This window comes from Mastigoproctus giganteus, chromosome 10 (genome assembly GCF_048544385.1).
Source record: "Mastigoproctus giganteus isolate SK-2022 chromosome 10, ASM4854438v1, whole genome shotgun sequence".
Classification (NCBI taxonomy): Eukaryota; Metazoa; Arthropoda; class Arachnida; order Uropygi; family Thelyphonidae; genus Mastigoproctus; species Mastigoproctus giganteus.
In genome coordinates, this window is record NC_143584.1 from 66,009,599 (window position 1) to 66,023,496 (window position 13,898).

Sequence of the window (13,898 nt, forward strand, 5' to 3'; positions counted from 1 at the left end):
CCCGTCATCTGCTGTATCTGTTTTGTAAATTTCTTCAAAGCTGCTAGCAAAGTAGTCTGCCTCAGACAAAGATGACAAATCACTGAGAATATCTAGCGGGTTTAGAGCCGCATTTTGATTTTTTGCTTTGAAATATCTGAATATAGGCTTCATAGCTTTTGCCTCGAAGATTATTCTTTCGACAAAGCACAAGTATTTGTTGTAGTCCTGTTTTAATGTCATTTTAACCTGTCTTCTTAAGGAAGAATATTTATTGTAAAGGCATATTTCCTTATTTGTCTTAAACCTACTATGCATTTTTCGTTTTTTTGTCAGTAGGGATTTTAGTTCTTTAAAAGAACCAATGTGTGTAATTTGGATCAGGAGCACTATAGCATGGAACACTGTTATTAGTTACTTCATTAATGATAGAACCGTTAAGCTTGTCACTGAACTTAAATACCTTGAAATTGTACTAGACAGGAACCGATTGTTTACCCCCCCCACCTCAACTATATTCAGACAAAGATTAAAAATGACGTGGCCATGCTTGCCAGAGTGATCTGCCGAGATTGGAAGCTGAATAGGCACACCCTCACACTCCTCTACAAGGCGGCCATCATCCCGACAATTACGTATGCCTCCGGTGCCTGGCATCACAAGGCCTCAACAGTGGTGAATCGCCGATGATTGGACATAATACACAGACCGTTCCTCCTAACCATCACCCGAGCATGCAATACAGTATTGACACATACACTACAAGTTAACAATGGAGCCCTGCCTCTCGACTCGGAAGTAATCCACCAGCAACTCAGGCATGGAAAAGCCACAACGTATCTAGACCACACCACTGATCCGATAAATAACAGACAGGCAGAAAAGAAAAGACTGGAAACATATCTACAAACAATCTGGCAGCAACGTTGGACTGAACCAACCAAAGGCGATATAACTCGAAAGTTTCTACCTAATCTCCAAAAGGTCTAACCACAATATCCTCAATGGCTGAACCCGGGACTCTACACTGCTTACCTCCTCACAGGATATGGCGCGATCCGCAACAAACTGAACCTCCTTGGAATCACAGATTACCACATGTGAGCATGTGGCTTCCTGGAGACATGGGATGACATAATGCATGAATGTGAGCACTATGAAGTTCTACGTGGACACCTAATCACACATATGCAATTCCAAAAACCAGGAGCATTATCTACTGGAAAATGAAGCAACTTACAAGCTATTCTCTAAATTTGCCCAGATCCTCTATGTCAGAAGGCACACCCTCCCACCACCAGCAAACCATGGGCAACCACAACCAACATAGCTCACTGCTTGCACGACCACACCAAGCTGTACTGACCTGCGGAATAACTAGCACAAAAACAAGGGTCCCGACTCCTTATCGTGACTGAATACAAACATCCTGAATTTAACTCCAGGACAGGCCATAGGGGCCATGAAGAAACCACGACTACCAAACACCAGTACAACCTGTAGAGTGCAAATGACTGTACACAACTCAGGATGGGAACACAGCACGGAAAGGATCATGTAATGACCGCCACTATGACGGGAATGCATCCCATGAACAGTGGTGTAAAGATCCGATCAGCTGGGGCTTTGCCCAATCTACAAAGACTAACGACAAAGCAGCCGTTGCGCTGCACAGACACCAAATGAACATGATTGGACTGTCAACGCAGATGAAAATCCTTCCCAACTAATGATACACAGATAGCACTCAGTCCAACAAGCGACTCCCAACAAAAGATGAAGAATAACCTGCACAATGGTTGTAGGGACCTGACTAGAAAGCCTGAACTACTTCCATCAAGTCCTCGATGGTAAGCCACTGACAATAGATGACCACTTTGCAGCCACAGGCATTCACGCCCTATTGGTGATCTGAGCCAGCTCCCTTGTCTGGCCCACTATGCCTCTCCGTCCCCGGCGGGAGACGACTTGACTTCTCTCCTTTCTGGTGAGGCATGCTGCACTGCAAACTGGAGCTATCTTCCCTATCGGCTCCTTATCTCTATATCCCCGTCTTCAGTCTCCCCCCCCCCCATATGCAAATGAAAGTCCCACACAATCCAAATTTAGCCATCAAAATAAATTTCGTCCAAAACTCTCGGCTTCTCTTTCTAGCGTCTTCACCATGCGAACTGACCTACATCAATTGATATGTATATGCATGTATGTACATGTGCACTCCCCTCCCCCTTTTTTTAAGGTCCTAGCCACTAAAACTCAGGAAATTAGGTGGCAGAACCTGCTAGAGTGAATTATCGAGTACTGGGTACCTGGTCTGCCTCTACGAGGTGAAAGTGGGGCAACCTTGGGGTTCAAGCAGGGGTCCAGCGGCTAAAGGTACATGACAATACACATATACAATGTCTTTACACTCTTGAATTTCTGGCATTCCCAGTCAATTGGTACATTCACAATGTAATCAACGCAGAGATAGGGAACCCCCTGGTGCCGCTTGACACTAAACACACTTTACACACCCATACGGCACTACTTTTCAGATTTGTCTACTGATATTTTTAGCTATTAATGGATGAGCGACACCACCGTTACTCAACTCAGAATTAGTAACAATAGTCTTCCATACTTCGGCGACGTTACCTATTAGAAGTGCAAGAGTAAGCAACTCGTTGTGAACGATTTCACAATGTGAGATGTCCTGTAAGAATACCAATTTGGGATAATGTTTGCTTATTAAGCAATTTAGTTTTGTTGGATTTCATACAGTTAACAATATCTAACTAAGTAGTTATATCGTAATACTAATCAAAGATTATAATCGTTAAACTTGGTAGTACAAACTGCGTAAAGTTTTCCTTACCGCTGCTGCCATCTTGCCTTCATATCCGTATTCCTTTGAGTAGCGACGATCATTGCGACGAGAAACAGTAATGAGTAGGGCTAGGCTTGCACTCATGTAGAAAATGAATCCCAAAAGATGATAGAGAAATTCCTGCATATGTGTAATATTATAATTAATTTCATTTTATGGAAATCAGAATAATACATCATAATTCAAGTAATATGATTTCTTATTATGGCTACATTGGCAGGTGATGCAAATGTTGGCTGCGTGGGAGTAATATTGAGGGTAATGGTAGTTTTTACAGCAAAAAGATATAGGAAAATTAAGCAGATAGACTGAGAAACAGCAATTGAAGAAGTTTGACAAATGCAAGATACTCCATGTATATGGGTAGCAGTAATCTCAGACAAGAAAAAAAAAAAAACAGCGCAGAAAGGGGAACTATATGAAATTTTGGAATTGGTAAAAGAAATGAAAGAGGTGAAAGACTTGTGCAATTTGCAGAATCTCAAGTACTGTCAGTAACGAACACTTTTTTCAAGAAAAGGGTGAACAGAAAGTGGAAATGGAAGAGTCCAAATGGATTAACTACTAATGAAATCGACTTCATCCTCACTAACAGAAGATATATTGTGAATGATGTAGGGAATAAGGTAAATGTTGGAAGTGATCACAGAATGGTAAGATCTACACTTGATATCGAGGTAGGATTTTTTTTTTTTTTTTTTTGATTTGGTAGTTGTTGGCGCATCGGCTTCTGTGTCCATATTGCACCTCCCAAGGTTTTTGCAGTACTTTGATCCAAGCCCGAGGCGAGAATCGAACCCGCGACCTTTGGGTTGCCGGGCAGGTACTTTACCCACTCGGCTAGCCCGGTCGGCTCGAGGTAGGAAAGGAAAAAAAAACTGACTCGAGTAAATAATACAAAGGTCTTTGAGATAACAGAAGAGGAGAAAAAGCAGTATGTACTGGAACTTAAGAACAGGTTTGAGCTTCTGCAGACTGCTCAGGACCAAGAGATCGACGAGGAATATTACAGCTTTCTGAAAGTGATAAAGCCCAAGAAACCTATAGGGAAAAAGAAATCTAAAGAAGAAAAAATTAGTCAAGAAACACTTGTCATGATGAACCGAAGACGACAAATGAAAAGCAAGAAAAACACTGACAGGGAGAAAACTGAGTATACTGAGTTATGCAAAGCCATTAGAAAGAGACTCAGAGAGGACATAAGAAGATTGAACACAAGAAAAGTAGAACAAGCATTAAGGGAAAACAAAGGATTTAAACCAGCAGCCATGAGCAGTAATACAGAAAGACAAATGATACTGAAACTGAAGAATAGCGATGGTGTACATATAAACAGCAGAGAAGGCATAATACAAATAGCAGAAGACTACTATAGAGAATTATACAAGGAGCAGGGGATTCATGCCAGCAGTGGGGAAGATGGATTGCAAAGTAGCAACACATATGACATACCCGATATTCTTCGTGATGAGGTAGAACATGCATTGAAGAAAATGAAGAATCAGAAAGCCCCTTGGGAAGATGAAGTTACTGTGGAGTTGTTAAAATTGGGAGGAAGAGACATAACACAAAAACTGGCAAACTCTTCACAAAGTGCATTAGAAAAGGTGTGACGCCTAAGCAGTAGAATAATGCAATCATAGTTTTGCTGCATAAGAAAGGAGATAAATCAGAAATTGTAAATTACAGACCAATTAGCTTGCTATCCCACATCTACAAGCTGTTCACAAGGGTCATTACTAACAGATTAGAAAGAATACTTGATGAGAATCAACCGAAAGAGCAAGCTGGTCTAGGACAGGATTCTCAACTATGGATCACCTTCACGTAATATCATAGCTAATGGAGAAAGCAAATGAATATAAAACACCATTATGCCTGGCATTTGTGGATTATGAAAAGGCATTTGATACAGCATAAGGCAATGTTTCGGGCACTGGAAAGACAAGGCCTAGATACACCATATATTATTATTTTGAAGAAAATATATGAGAATGCTACTTTCTTTATTAGATTAGACAAAGACAGTAGGAAATTTAAAATTGAGAAAGGAGTTCGACAAGGAGACACAATATCTCCGAAGCTGTTTGCTGCTGCCCTTGAGGAAACTTTCAGAGGATTAGACTGGTCACAGAAAGGAGTCAATGTGAACGGAGAGGACCTAAACAATTTAGGATTTGCAGATGACATTGTGGTCATAAGCCACGATCCCAAAGAATTTGAAGAAAATCTTAATCAGTTATGCACAGTTAGTAAGGATTTTGGACTAAAGATGAATATGGCTAAAACAAAGTAATGATGAACAAGTATGCCACAGAAAGGAAAATAATGATTGAAGGAGCAGTAATTGAAAAGGTGAATTCATATACTTATCTGGGACAAGTTATTAGCTGTCATCATCAGCCATTTTCAATCCACTGCAGCATGAAGGCCTCTCCAGAAACTTTCCAGTTCCTACTGTTTTCAGCACTGGCCATCCATTTACTGCCCAAAACTGATGAATTTCATCTATCCATCTCCGCCTTTGTCTGCCAGGTTTTCTTCTGGCTCATCTTCGGTACCATTCTGTTATTTTCTTAGTCCATCTGTCATCCTGTCTTCGAGCTATGTGTCCTGCCCAAGACCATTTTAGTTCTTTAGTTTTGATAAGAATGTCCTTTACTTGAGTTTGCTGCCTAATCCATGTGTTTCTCTTCTTATCTAACAGTCTAATTCCCAATATAATTCGTTCCATTCTTCGCTGTGTAGTTCTTAGCTTCTCTTCCATTCTTTTGGTGAGTGCCCAAGTTTCACTTCCATAAGTCATGGTGGAGAGTATACATTGGTTCATTATTTTACATTTAAGACAAACTGGGATATTGCTCTTCAGTACGTGACTATATTTCCAGAATGCTATCCATCCAAAATTTATTCTTCTCTTGACTTCCAGCCATTTATCATTATTACAGCTAATAACTTGTCCCAGATAAGTATATGACTCCACCTTTTCAATTACTGCTCCTTCAATCATTATTTTCCTTTCTGTGGCATATTTGTTCATCATTATTTTTGTTTTAGCCATATTCATCTTTAGTCCAAAATCCTTACTAACTGCGCATAACTGATTAAGATTTTCCTCTAATTCTTTGGGATCGTGGCTTATGACCACAATGTCATCTGCAAATCGTAAATGGTTTAGGGTTTAGGTACTCTCCGTTCACATTGACTCCTTTCTGCGACCAGTCTATTCTTCTGAAAGCTTCCTCAAGGGCAGCAGTAAACAACTTCGGAGATATTGTGTCTGCTTGTCGCACTCCTTTCTCGATTTTAAATTTCCTACTGTCTTTGTCTAGTCTAATAAAGGAGGTAGCACCCTAATATATTTTCTTCAAAATCATAATATATGTATCTATGCCTTGTCTTTCCAGTGCCCGAAACATTGCCTTATGCTGTATGGAGTCAAATGCCAGGCATAATGGTGTTTTATATTCATTTGCTTTCTCCATTAGTTGTGATGTTACGTGAAGGTGATCCATAGTTGAGAATCCTGTCCTAAAGCCAGCTTGCTCTTTCGGTTGATTCTCATCAAGTATTCTTTCTAATCTGTTAGTAATGACCCTTGTGAACAGCTTGTAGATGTGGGATAGCAAGCTAATTGGTCTATAATTTACAATTTCTGATTTATCTCCTTTCTTATGCAGCAAAACTATGATTGCATTATTCCACTGCTTAGGCGTCACACCTTTTCCAATGCAATTTGTGAAGAGCCTTGCCAGTTTTTGTGGTATGTCTCTTCCTCCCAATTTTAACAACTCTACAGTAACTTCATCTTCCCAAGGGGCTTTCTGATCCTTCATTTTCTTCAATGCATGTTCTACCTCATCAGGAAGAATATCGGGTATGTCATATGTGTTGCTACTTTACAATCCATCTTCCCCACTGCTGGCATCATTCCCTCGCTCCTTGTATAATTCTCCATGGTAGTCTTCTGCTATTTGTATTATGCCTTCTCTGCTGTTTATAAATACACCATCGCTATTCTTCAGTTTCATTTGTCTTTCTGTATTAACGCTCATGGTTGCTGATTTAAATCCTTTGTTTTCCCTTAATGCTTGTTTACTTTTCTTGTGTTAAATCTTCTTATGTCCTCTCTGAGTCTCTTTCTAATGGCCCTGCATTACTCAGTATACTCAGTTTTCTCCCTGTCAGTGGTTTTCTTGCTTTTCATTTGTCGTCTTCGGTTCATCATGACAAGTGTTTCTTGACTAATTTTACTAATTTTTTCTTCTTTAGATTTCTTTTTCCCTATAGGTTTCTTGGGCTTTATCACTTTCAGAAAGTTGTAAAATTCCACGTCGATATCTTTGTCCTAAGCAGTCTGCAGAAGCTCAAACGTGTTCTTAAGTTCCAGTACATACTGCTTTTTCTCCTCTTCTGTTATCTCAAAGACCTTTGTATTATTTACTCAAGTCAGTTTTTTTCCTTTCCTACATCTATATCAAATGTACATCTTACCATTCTGTGATCACTTCCAACCTTTTCCTTATTCAAGACGGTAACATCATTAACATTATATCTTCTGTTAGTGAGGATGAAGTCGATTTCATTAGTTCTTATTCGATTTGGACTCTTCCATGTCCACTTTCTGTTCACCGTTTTCTTGAAAAAAAAAAAAAAAAAAAGTGTTCATTTCTGACAGTCCTTGAGATTCTGCAAATTCCACAAGTCTTTCACCTCTTTTATTTCTTTCACCAATTCCAAAATTTCCTATAGTTCCTTTTTCTACGCTGTTTTGCCTTTTTCCAACCTTAGCATTGAAGTCCTCCATAATAATAGTGTAGTGGGTTTTCTGCTCATCTAGAAGACTCTCAATTTCGGTGTACATTTCTTCAACCTCTCCATCATCATGGCTCGATGTTGGTGCATAAATCATTATAATCTTTAGCTTGTACCTCTTAGAAATCTTGAGTATTGACACCCTAGGTGATGTACTTTTGAATTCCAAAGTGTTATTTTTAAAATCTTTATGCACCAGAAACCCAACTCCACCTTCACTCCTTTCACTGTTTCCATTGGTGTACAGCAGATTTCCACTTGATAAACTTATAAGTGATTCATTTCTTCTTCTTGTTTCAGCCAAACCGATGATATTCCAATTCAAATTTTCTAATTCCTTTTCCAGCTCTAATATCCTGTCTTCACCGATGAGTGATCTTACGTTATAACAGGCCAAGTTTAGTTTCCGTGCATGGCAGCCTGGTCGTACCCAGAGATTCTTAGCACCCTCTGCTTCCACTCTGATCCTCTCGCTGCCGTAAGAGGGGGAGTGAAAGCTGCTGGGGACTGAGAGCCATTTGCTTTGTTGTGCTGTCATATGCTGGAGGTTTGGGTCTTTTCCTCTTCACGCTGACCAGGCGTCTTGAAGAGAACCACTCTACACGTTCGTTGCCACCTAAGTGACGTAACAGGGCTTACCATCGAGAAGGTGTGCATGAGTGGATTTTAGGGAGGCAGGCCAACCGGACTTCTTCTAAATCTTCTGTAATAGAGAGATATTGGATCCATCAGTGTTTTACGCTGAGTGTCTGATAACACACAGGATACCTGTGCCCCTCTAAGCCCCCTATTATTAACAGGATACCTCTATTATTAGCTGTAATAATGATAAATGGCTGGAAGTCAAGAGAAGAATAAATTTTGGATGGATAGCATTCAGGAAATACAGTCACATACTGAAGAACAATATCCCAGTTTGTCTGAAACGTAAAATAATGAACCAATGTATACTCCCCACTATGACTTATGGAAGTGAAACTTGGGCACTCACCAAAAGAATGAAAGAGGAGCTGAGAACTACACAGCGAAGAATGGAACGAATTATATTGGGAATCAGACTGTTAGATAAGAAGAGAAACACATGGATTAGGCAGCAAACTCAAGTAAAGGACATTCTTATCAAAACTAAAGAACTAAAATGGTCTTGGGCAGGACACATAGCTCGGAGACATGATGACAGATGGACTAAGAAAATAACAGAATGGTACCCAAGAGGAGCTAGAAGAAATCCTGGAAGACAAAGGCAGAGATGGATAGATGAAATTAATGAGTTTGTGGGTAGTAAATGGATGGCCAGTGCTCAAAACAGAAGGAACTGGAAAGTTGCTGGAGAGGCTTTCATCCTGCAGTGGATTGAAAATGGCTGATGATGATGATGATGAATCCGAGACAAATATACCAACTTTGTAGTACTGCACTCATGGTAATGATAGAACGAAAAAGACTAAGTATTTATGGAGTTTAAAATGAAGTTCTTTGAGAAATGCAGACAGGCCAGCTTTTGTCATGTATATAAGTAATATCACAAGTAGGTTTGAACCGATTTCGCTAGGACGGGTCCGACAATACGAACCGATTTTGCAGGGACGGAAACGGGTCCTGATTTGGCGGGAAATGGTATTTGGGAAAAAAAAGGTTTTGTTTTCTCTCGATAGATGGCGTTAGTTGAAATTTCAGAATTCAATTTTCAACTTGATGCGCGATTTGGGATTCTTCTGATTGGCATCTATCTGCATTTCCTAGGGGCTACATTGCTTATTGGGAGATTGAGAGTAAAAGTGGTAGTGGAAGATAGCAGTCTCTGATGCTAAAATAGTTTGTGAAAGTGTAATTAGGTTTGCGCTTTGAATTGTGGGTCTTAATTGGGGAGTTCTATTCTAGGAAGTTTATACTGTAGGGAGGGCCGCCTGCACTGAGTGGCAGATGTGGCACCTTGTGTGCAAGATGAAAAACTTTTTTTTTTTTTTTTGACGAAGTTTGGTTATACCTGAAAGATAAAAATTCCTTCCTGTTTCCATTTGTTGTTGAGACCTGAAAATAAAATTGTATGCATTCTTAGTTTTTCTTGACCAAAGTTCCACCTGTTCTTGAAAAGGTGAAAAGTTAAACCTGTGTTGTGTGCTTGAAGTCTTATCAAGTTTATCTGAAATGATTGTTATTTTTTGAAACCTTTGTGGATACTTGATGTGTAAATAGACCCAACAGACAAATTCAAAGGATCCCAGTAAGCATGTAAATTATTTCCAAGCTTGCAACAGAATTTGAAATTCATGTCCATAAATATACCGGTAATAGTAATTCTCATATTTTTCACACACAGCATTTTCTGTCCCTTTTCCATCTAGTTGAATGGGAAAGCACTATATTTGAGAGAATAATCGGCTTCTAGTTCTCTCATAGCTACAACAGCCTGGTAGATGGCATAGAAGTTGAATTCGGGGTGTCTATCTTCTCTGTTACATTTAGCTAAAAAATTTTGCACTGTTATAAAAGGACTTGCTATACATAGATAGTCTTCATAAACAGGTTAAAAAGGTATTTCGAACGAACTAGAAAAATATTCAGATTTCAATCCCTTACGTACCTGATCGAGGTCTTCCATAACTGTGAGCGCCATTAGATGGAATAATGGTTTTTCTGATTCCAATAGCTGTAAGAAATCATCAATAAACGGAGTTTTAATACCTAATACCACCAGCTCGGCAATGTCAAGAGTTAATTGAACTTCTGCCCCTTTGTAAGTGAGCGCAGTTATGGTTGCCTTGGAATTAACTGTTTCAACTGTTAACCAGTGGAGATGTAAAATCTCTTTAGCCCGTCCATATAGGACTACAACAATTTCACCAATTCTTGACTTCAACTCTGGCATTTGGTTTTTGGACAGTCTAATGTAGGCATTATCATTTTCCAAAAATGATACATGTCTGGAAATCAAAAAAAAAAAAAAAACTCAAATCGCTGAGTACATACCCAGGCGGCTACAGAAAACATTTTTCTTGTCCAAGACGGACACATCATAGATAGTAGCTATTTTATGAGCCATGCAAACAGAGAACCCAGAGCAGAAGGATACATCGGCCTTGAATGCGCAGTAATCATGACCAACACGTCGCCTCTTGTCCAGATCCCAAGTAGTTTTAAATCAACAAACACATTGTAGGATAATTATTTCTGAAATGACGCGTTTCGAGCATTAGTTTTGTATCAACAATGTTAACTTTTCATTGAAGTTTATGTGCAAAATGCAACCAGATAATAATATATACAGCAGACTCTCGATTTACCGGGGCACTTAAAGATTGGAATCTTGAAGTGTCCCGGTTAAAAAAAAAAAAAAAAAAAAAAAAAAAAACGAGAAATCATAAAATTCAGTAATAAATAGAAAGGTATAAACAGATGTTTTGCAAGTCGTAAATAAGAGACAAGCGGCATTATAAGTTGTCATTGGGAGATTAGTGTACCTATTATCTTACATCCCCCACTGTCTTCACACACGCCGTTCAAAAAAAAAAAAAAAAAAATTTTTAGTTTGTTTTAGGGCGTTGCGTCGATTGTTCCGTTGCACCATAAAAGGCCAAATTTTGTTTCGTTATTTAATGTCAGGGATGTCGAATTTTTTTTGTTTTTATTTTTTTGTTGGCTTTCAGTTAAACAGAAACTTGAAATTATTCAAAATTTTGAAAACGGTGCATCCGTTAAATCTCTAATGAACCATTATAATGTTGGGGACCAAACCATACGCAACATCGTAAAATAATATACAAAAGCTATTAGACTTAAAATCGACGTCGCAAAAAATAATGGGAAGCATCGTATTTGGACGCGCAAGTGGTGCGCGGTAAGTTTTTTAGTTTTTTATCTATCGCCAACGTAGGTTGCTAACATTTTTCAATACAGTAAGTCCCCGACTTACGCAACTACGGATTTACATAAATCTTTTTTCACTCTTTTTTTTAGGATTGTAAAATTTAAAACAAACAAAAATAAATAAAATAAGCAAACAATAACGAAGACCACGGCAAGCACAAATTGCACAAGTGAGATACAGAGTATCTCACTTGGGCAATTTGTGAAAGAAGTGAAGATTCTTACAATTTATTTATGTTTTTGTTTGTTTTTTTATATGACTGAATATTTCAGTGAAAGGGACACACATTTCATCATAATAACGTAAAATCCCACAGAATTCCAGCTATTGGTATTTTTGCAAACGCAATAAGGTCCAGTTTACTACCCGTTTATAATTAGATGTACGAACAGAAAAGTCCAATAACACGGAAAGTGCAAATTGTTTTTATTTTGTGCAAAATAAAAAGTGTAAAATAAAAAGTGTAAAAGTGAAAATTGTTTTATGGTAGTGACCTCCAGAAATGTGCTTTAGTAAAATGTGAGCTCGCGCGGGGTGATAATAGTGAGTTTTCGCCTTAATCCTGTAGCTCTTGAAAATTTTTTTTTTTCTTGCCTGGTGCAGCATAAGCCTCAGGCTTCCTTGTACTATATGGCTATTAATAATAATAATAAAATTTCATTTTGACCGTTATCATGGTGCCGACTGAGAGAATAAGCGATAGCGCTACTAGTAAATCTACCAAGAAAAGGAAAACGATTTGGATCAGAAAAGGAAAGCGATTTGGATCAGAAAATTAAACTAATAAGGATGTATGAAAATGGTCAAACATTAACAAGTATCGCGCTGAAGTCAGATTTGTCAATAATAATAATATAGTAGCGATATGTTATTAGTCATTCCCGAGTTACGTAAAACTCGACGAAGTAAGAATTCCTGGAACGTATCTTTTATGTATGTCGGGGACTTCTGTATTTTTGGATTAACCGGAAAATCGATTATCCGGGATTTGTTTTTTAACATCTATCACGGAAAATCGAGAGTCTATTGTATTTGGAAATAAACGCATGGGCTGTTTTTTTCCACCCACCATGTAGAATGTGTTGGTTTTAATTCAGGCTTTGAAAATAGAGACAGAGATGTGGATTTTAGATTTTCAAAAACAACTACAGATATGAAAGAAAGAAAATAATTTCACTATAGTTTTTAAGTGTGCAACTATCTATTTAATTTCAAATAATAAAATATCTCGATTAAATTCAAAAAGAGGTATATTTTATCGTTTTCACATGTATGTCAGCAATGGTAAGGCCTGAAGCTATCACTTTGATATTCACTGCCTGATATCCACTCCACACTAAACCCGTTCGCTCCCTTGGAAGGGAGAAAGAACTTTACGTGGTTTCGAAATTAGCCTTTTCAAAATAAATTGAAGATAAAAATATCATCGAAAATAAAAAAATAAACTTACACTCGCGTCTGCTTTTCCCGTGGAATTACAAGTGCAAAGCACTTTACAAGTTTTACACTTTGCAAGTTTTTAAAAGTGCAAAGCACTTGTAAAAACACCAACAGTGTTTAGTGTTTTTAGATTTTCAAAACTAGTGACAATGCTACAGACAACGGAAATATATATATATCAATTTCATTTCAAAAATAAATATCAGATCATATTTTCATCAAATCAGAAATCATTATGTCTTTGAAAACAAACACATTCTCAAGCCTAAGGAGAGTTTGCTAGCTTGAGAGAAACATCCAGAAAGATCTGTGATGTCAAAAAAGATCAAAATGATATGACTTATAGCTTGTTTCTGTTAACGTCGGAAAGAGGTGACGTGTTGGTCATGATTACCGCCAGGGGTGGATTTAGGCATGGTCTTTATAGGCTGCAGCCCAGGGCCCCGTTCAATCAAAGGCGCGATCAAAAAATAAATTATACTAAATTTTTTCGTACCTAGATAAAGGTACGAAATCGTTGGCTTGCAACACTATTGGATTTGAATAAAATATCAAATATCAATGTTTTAAATGACAGCAAATACGGCTCTGTCTTCTGTCGGTAAAATCAAAATATACTTTGTCATTTGTCAATTATGCAAATAATGTGGCAACGTCGGATTGGGAGTGCAAGTCTAGTCGTCCTCTAAAGCGTGTTAGCTTAGCGTAACACGCTTTAGAGGACTAGACTTGCACTCAATTGTGAAACACCCTTTGACATTTGAGGTTATGTATAGTACAGTATAGTTGAATATTAAATAGTCATTCGTTCGGTGAAGTTACTGTTCAGGTGCTTCGTTTCTTCACTGATAAGTATCGGCAAAGTTTACTAAATACTAAATAAATATAAGTTAAATCACTCTCCGTAAATCTTTTGTCGGCACGTAA

The 13,898-nt window shown here is 38.2% G+C and overlaps 1 protein-coding gene across 1 annotated transcript in view; it reads right to left on the reverse strand.

The window, feature by feature from the left end:
* LOC150079061 (uncharacterized) overlaps positions 1–13,898 on the reverse strand; it is a 64,132-nt gene that overhangs the window by 24,606 nt on the left and 25,628 nt on the right. Inside the window, exon 3 of the mRNA XM_090382769.1 lies at positions 2,837–2,968. Coding sequence (XP_090238895.1) covers positions 2,837–2,968 — 132 coding nt within the window. The remainder of the gene's footprint in view (positions 1–2,836; positions 2,969–13,898) is intronic.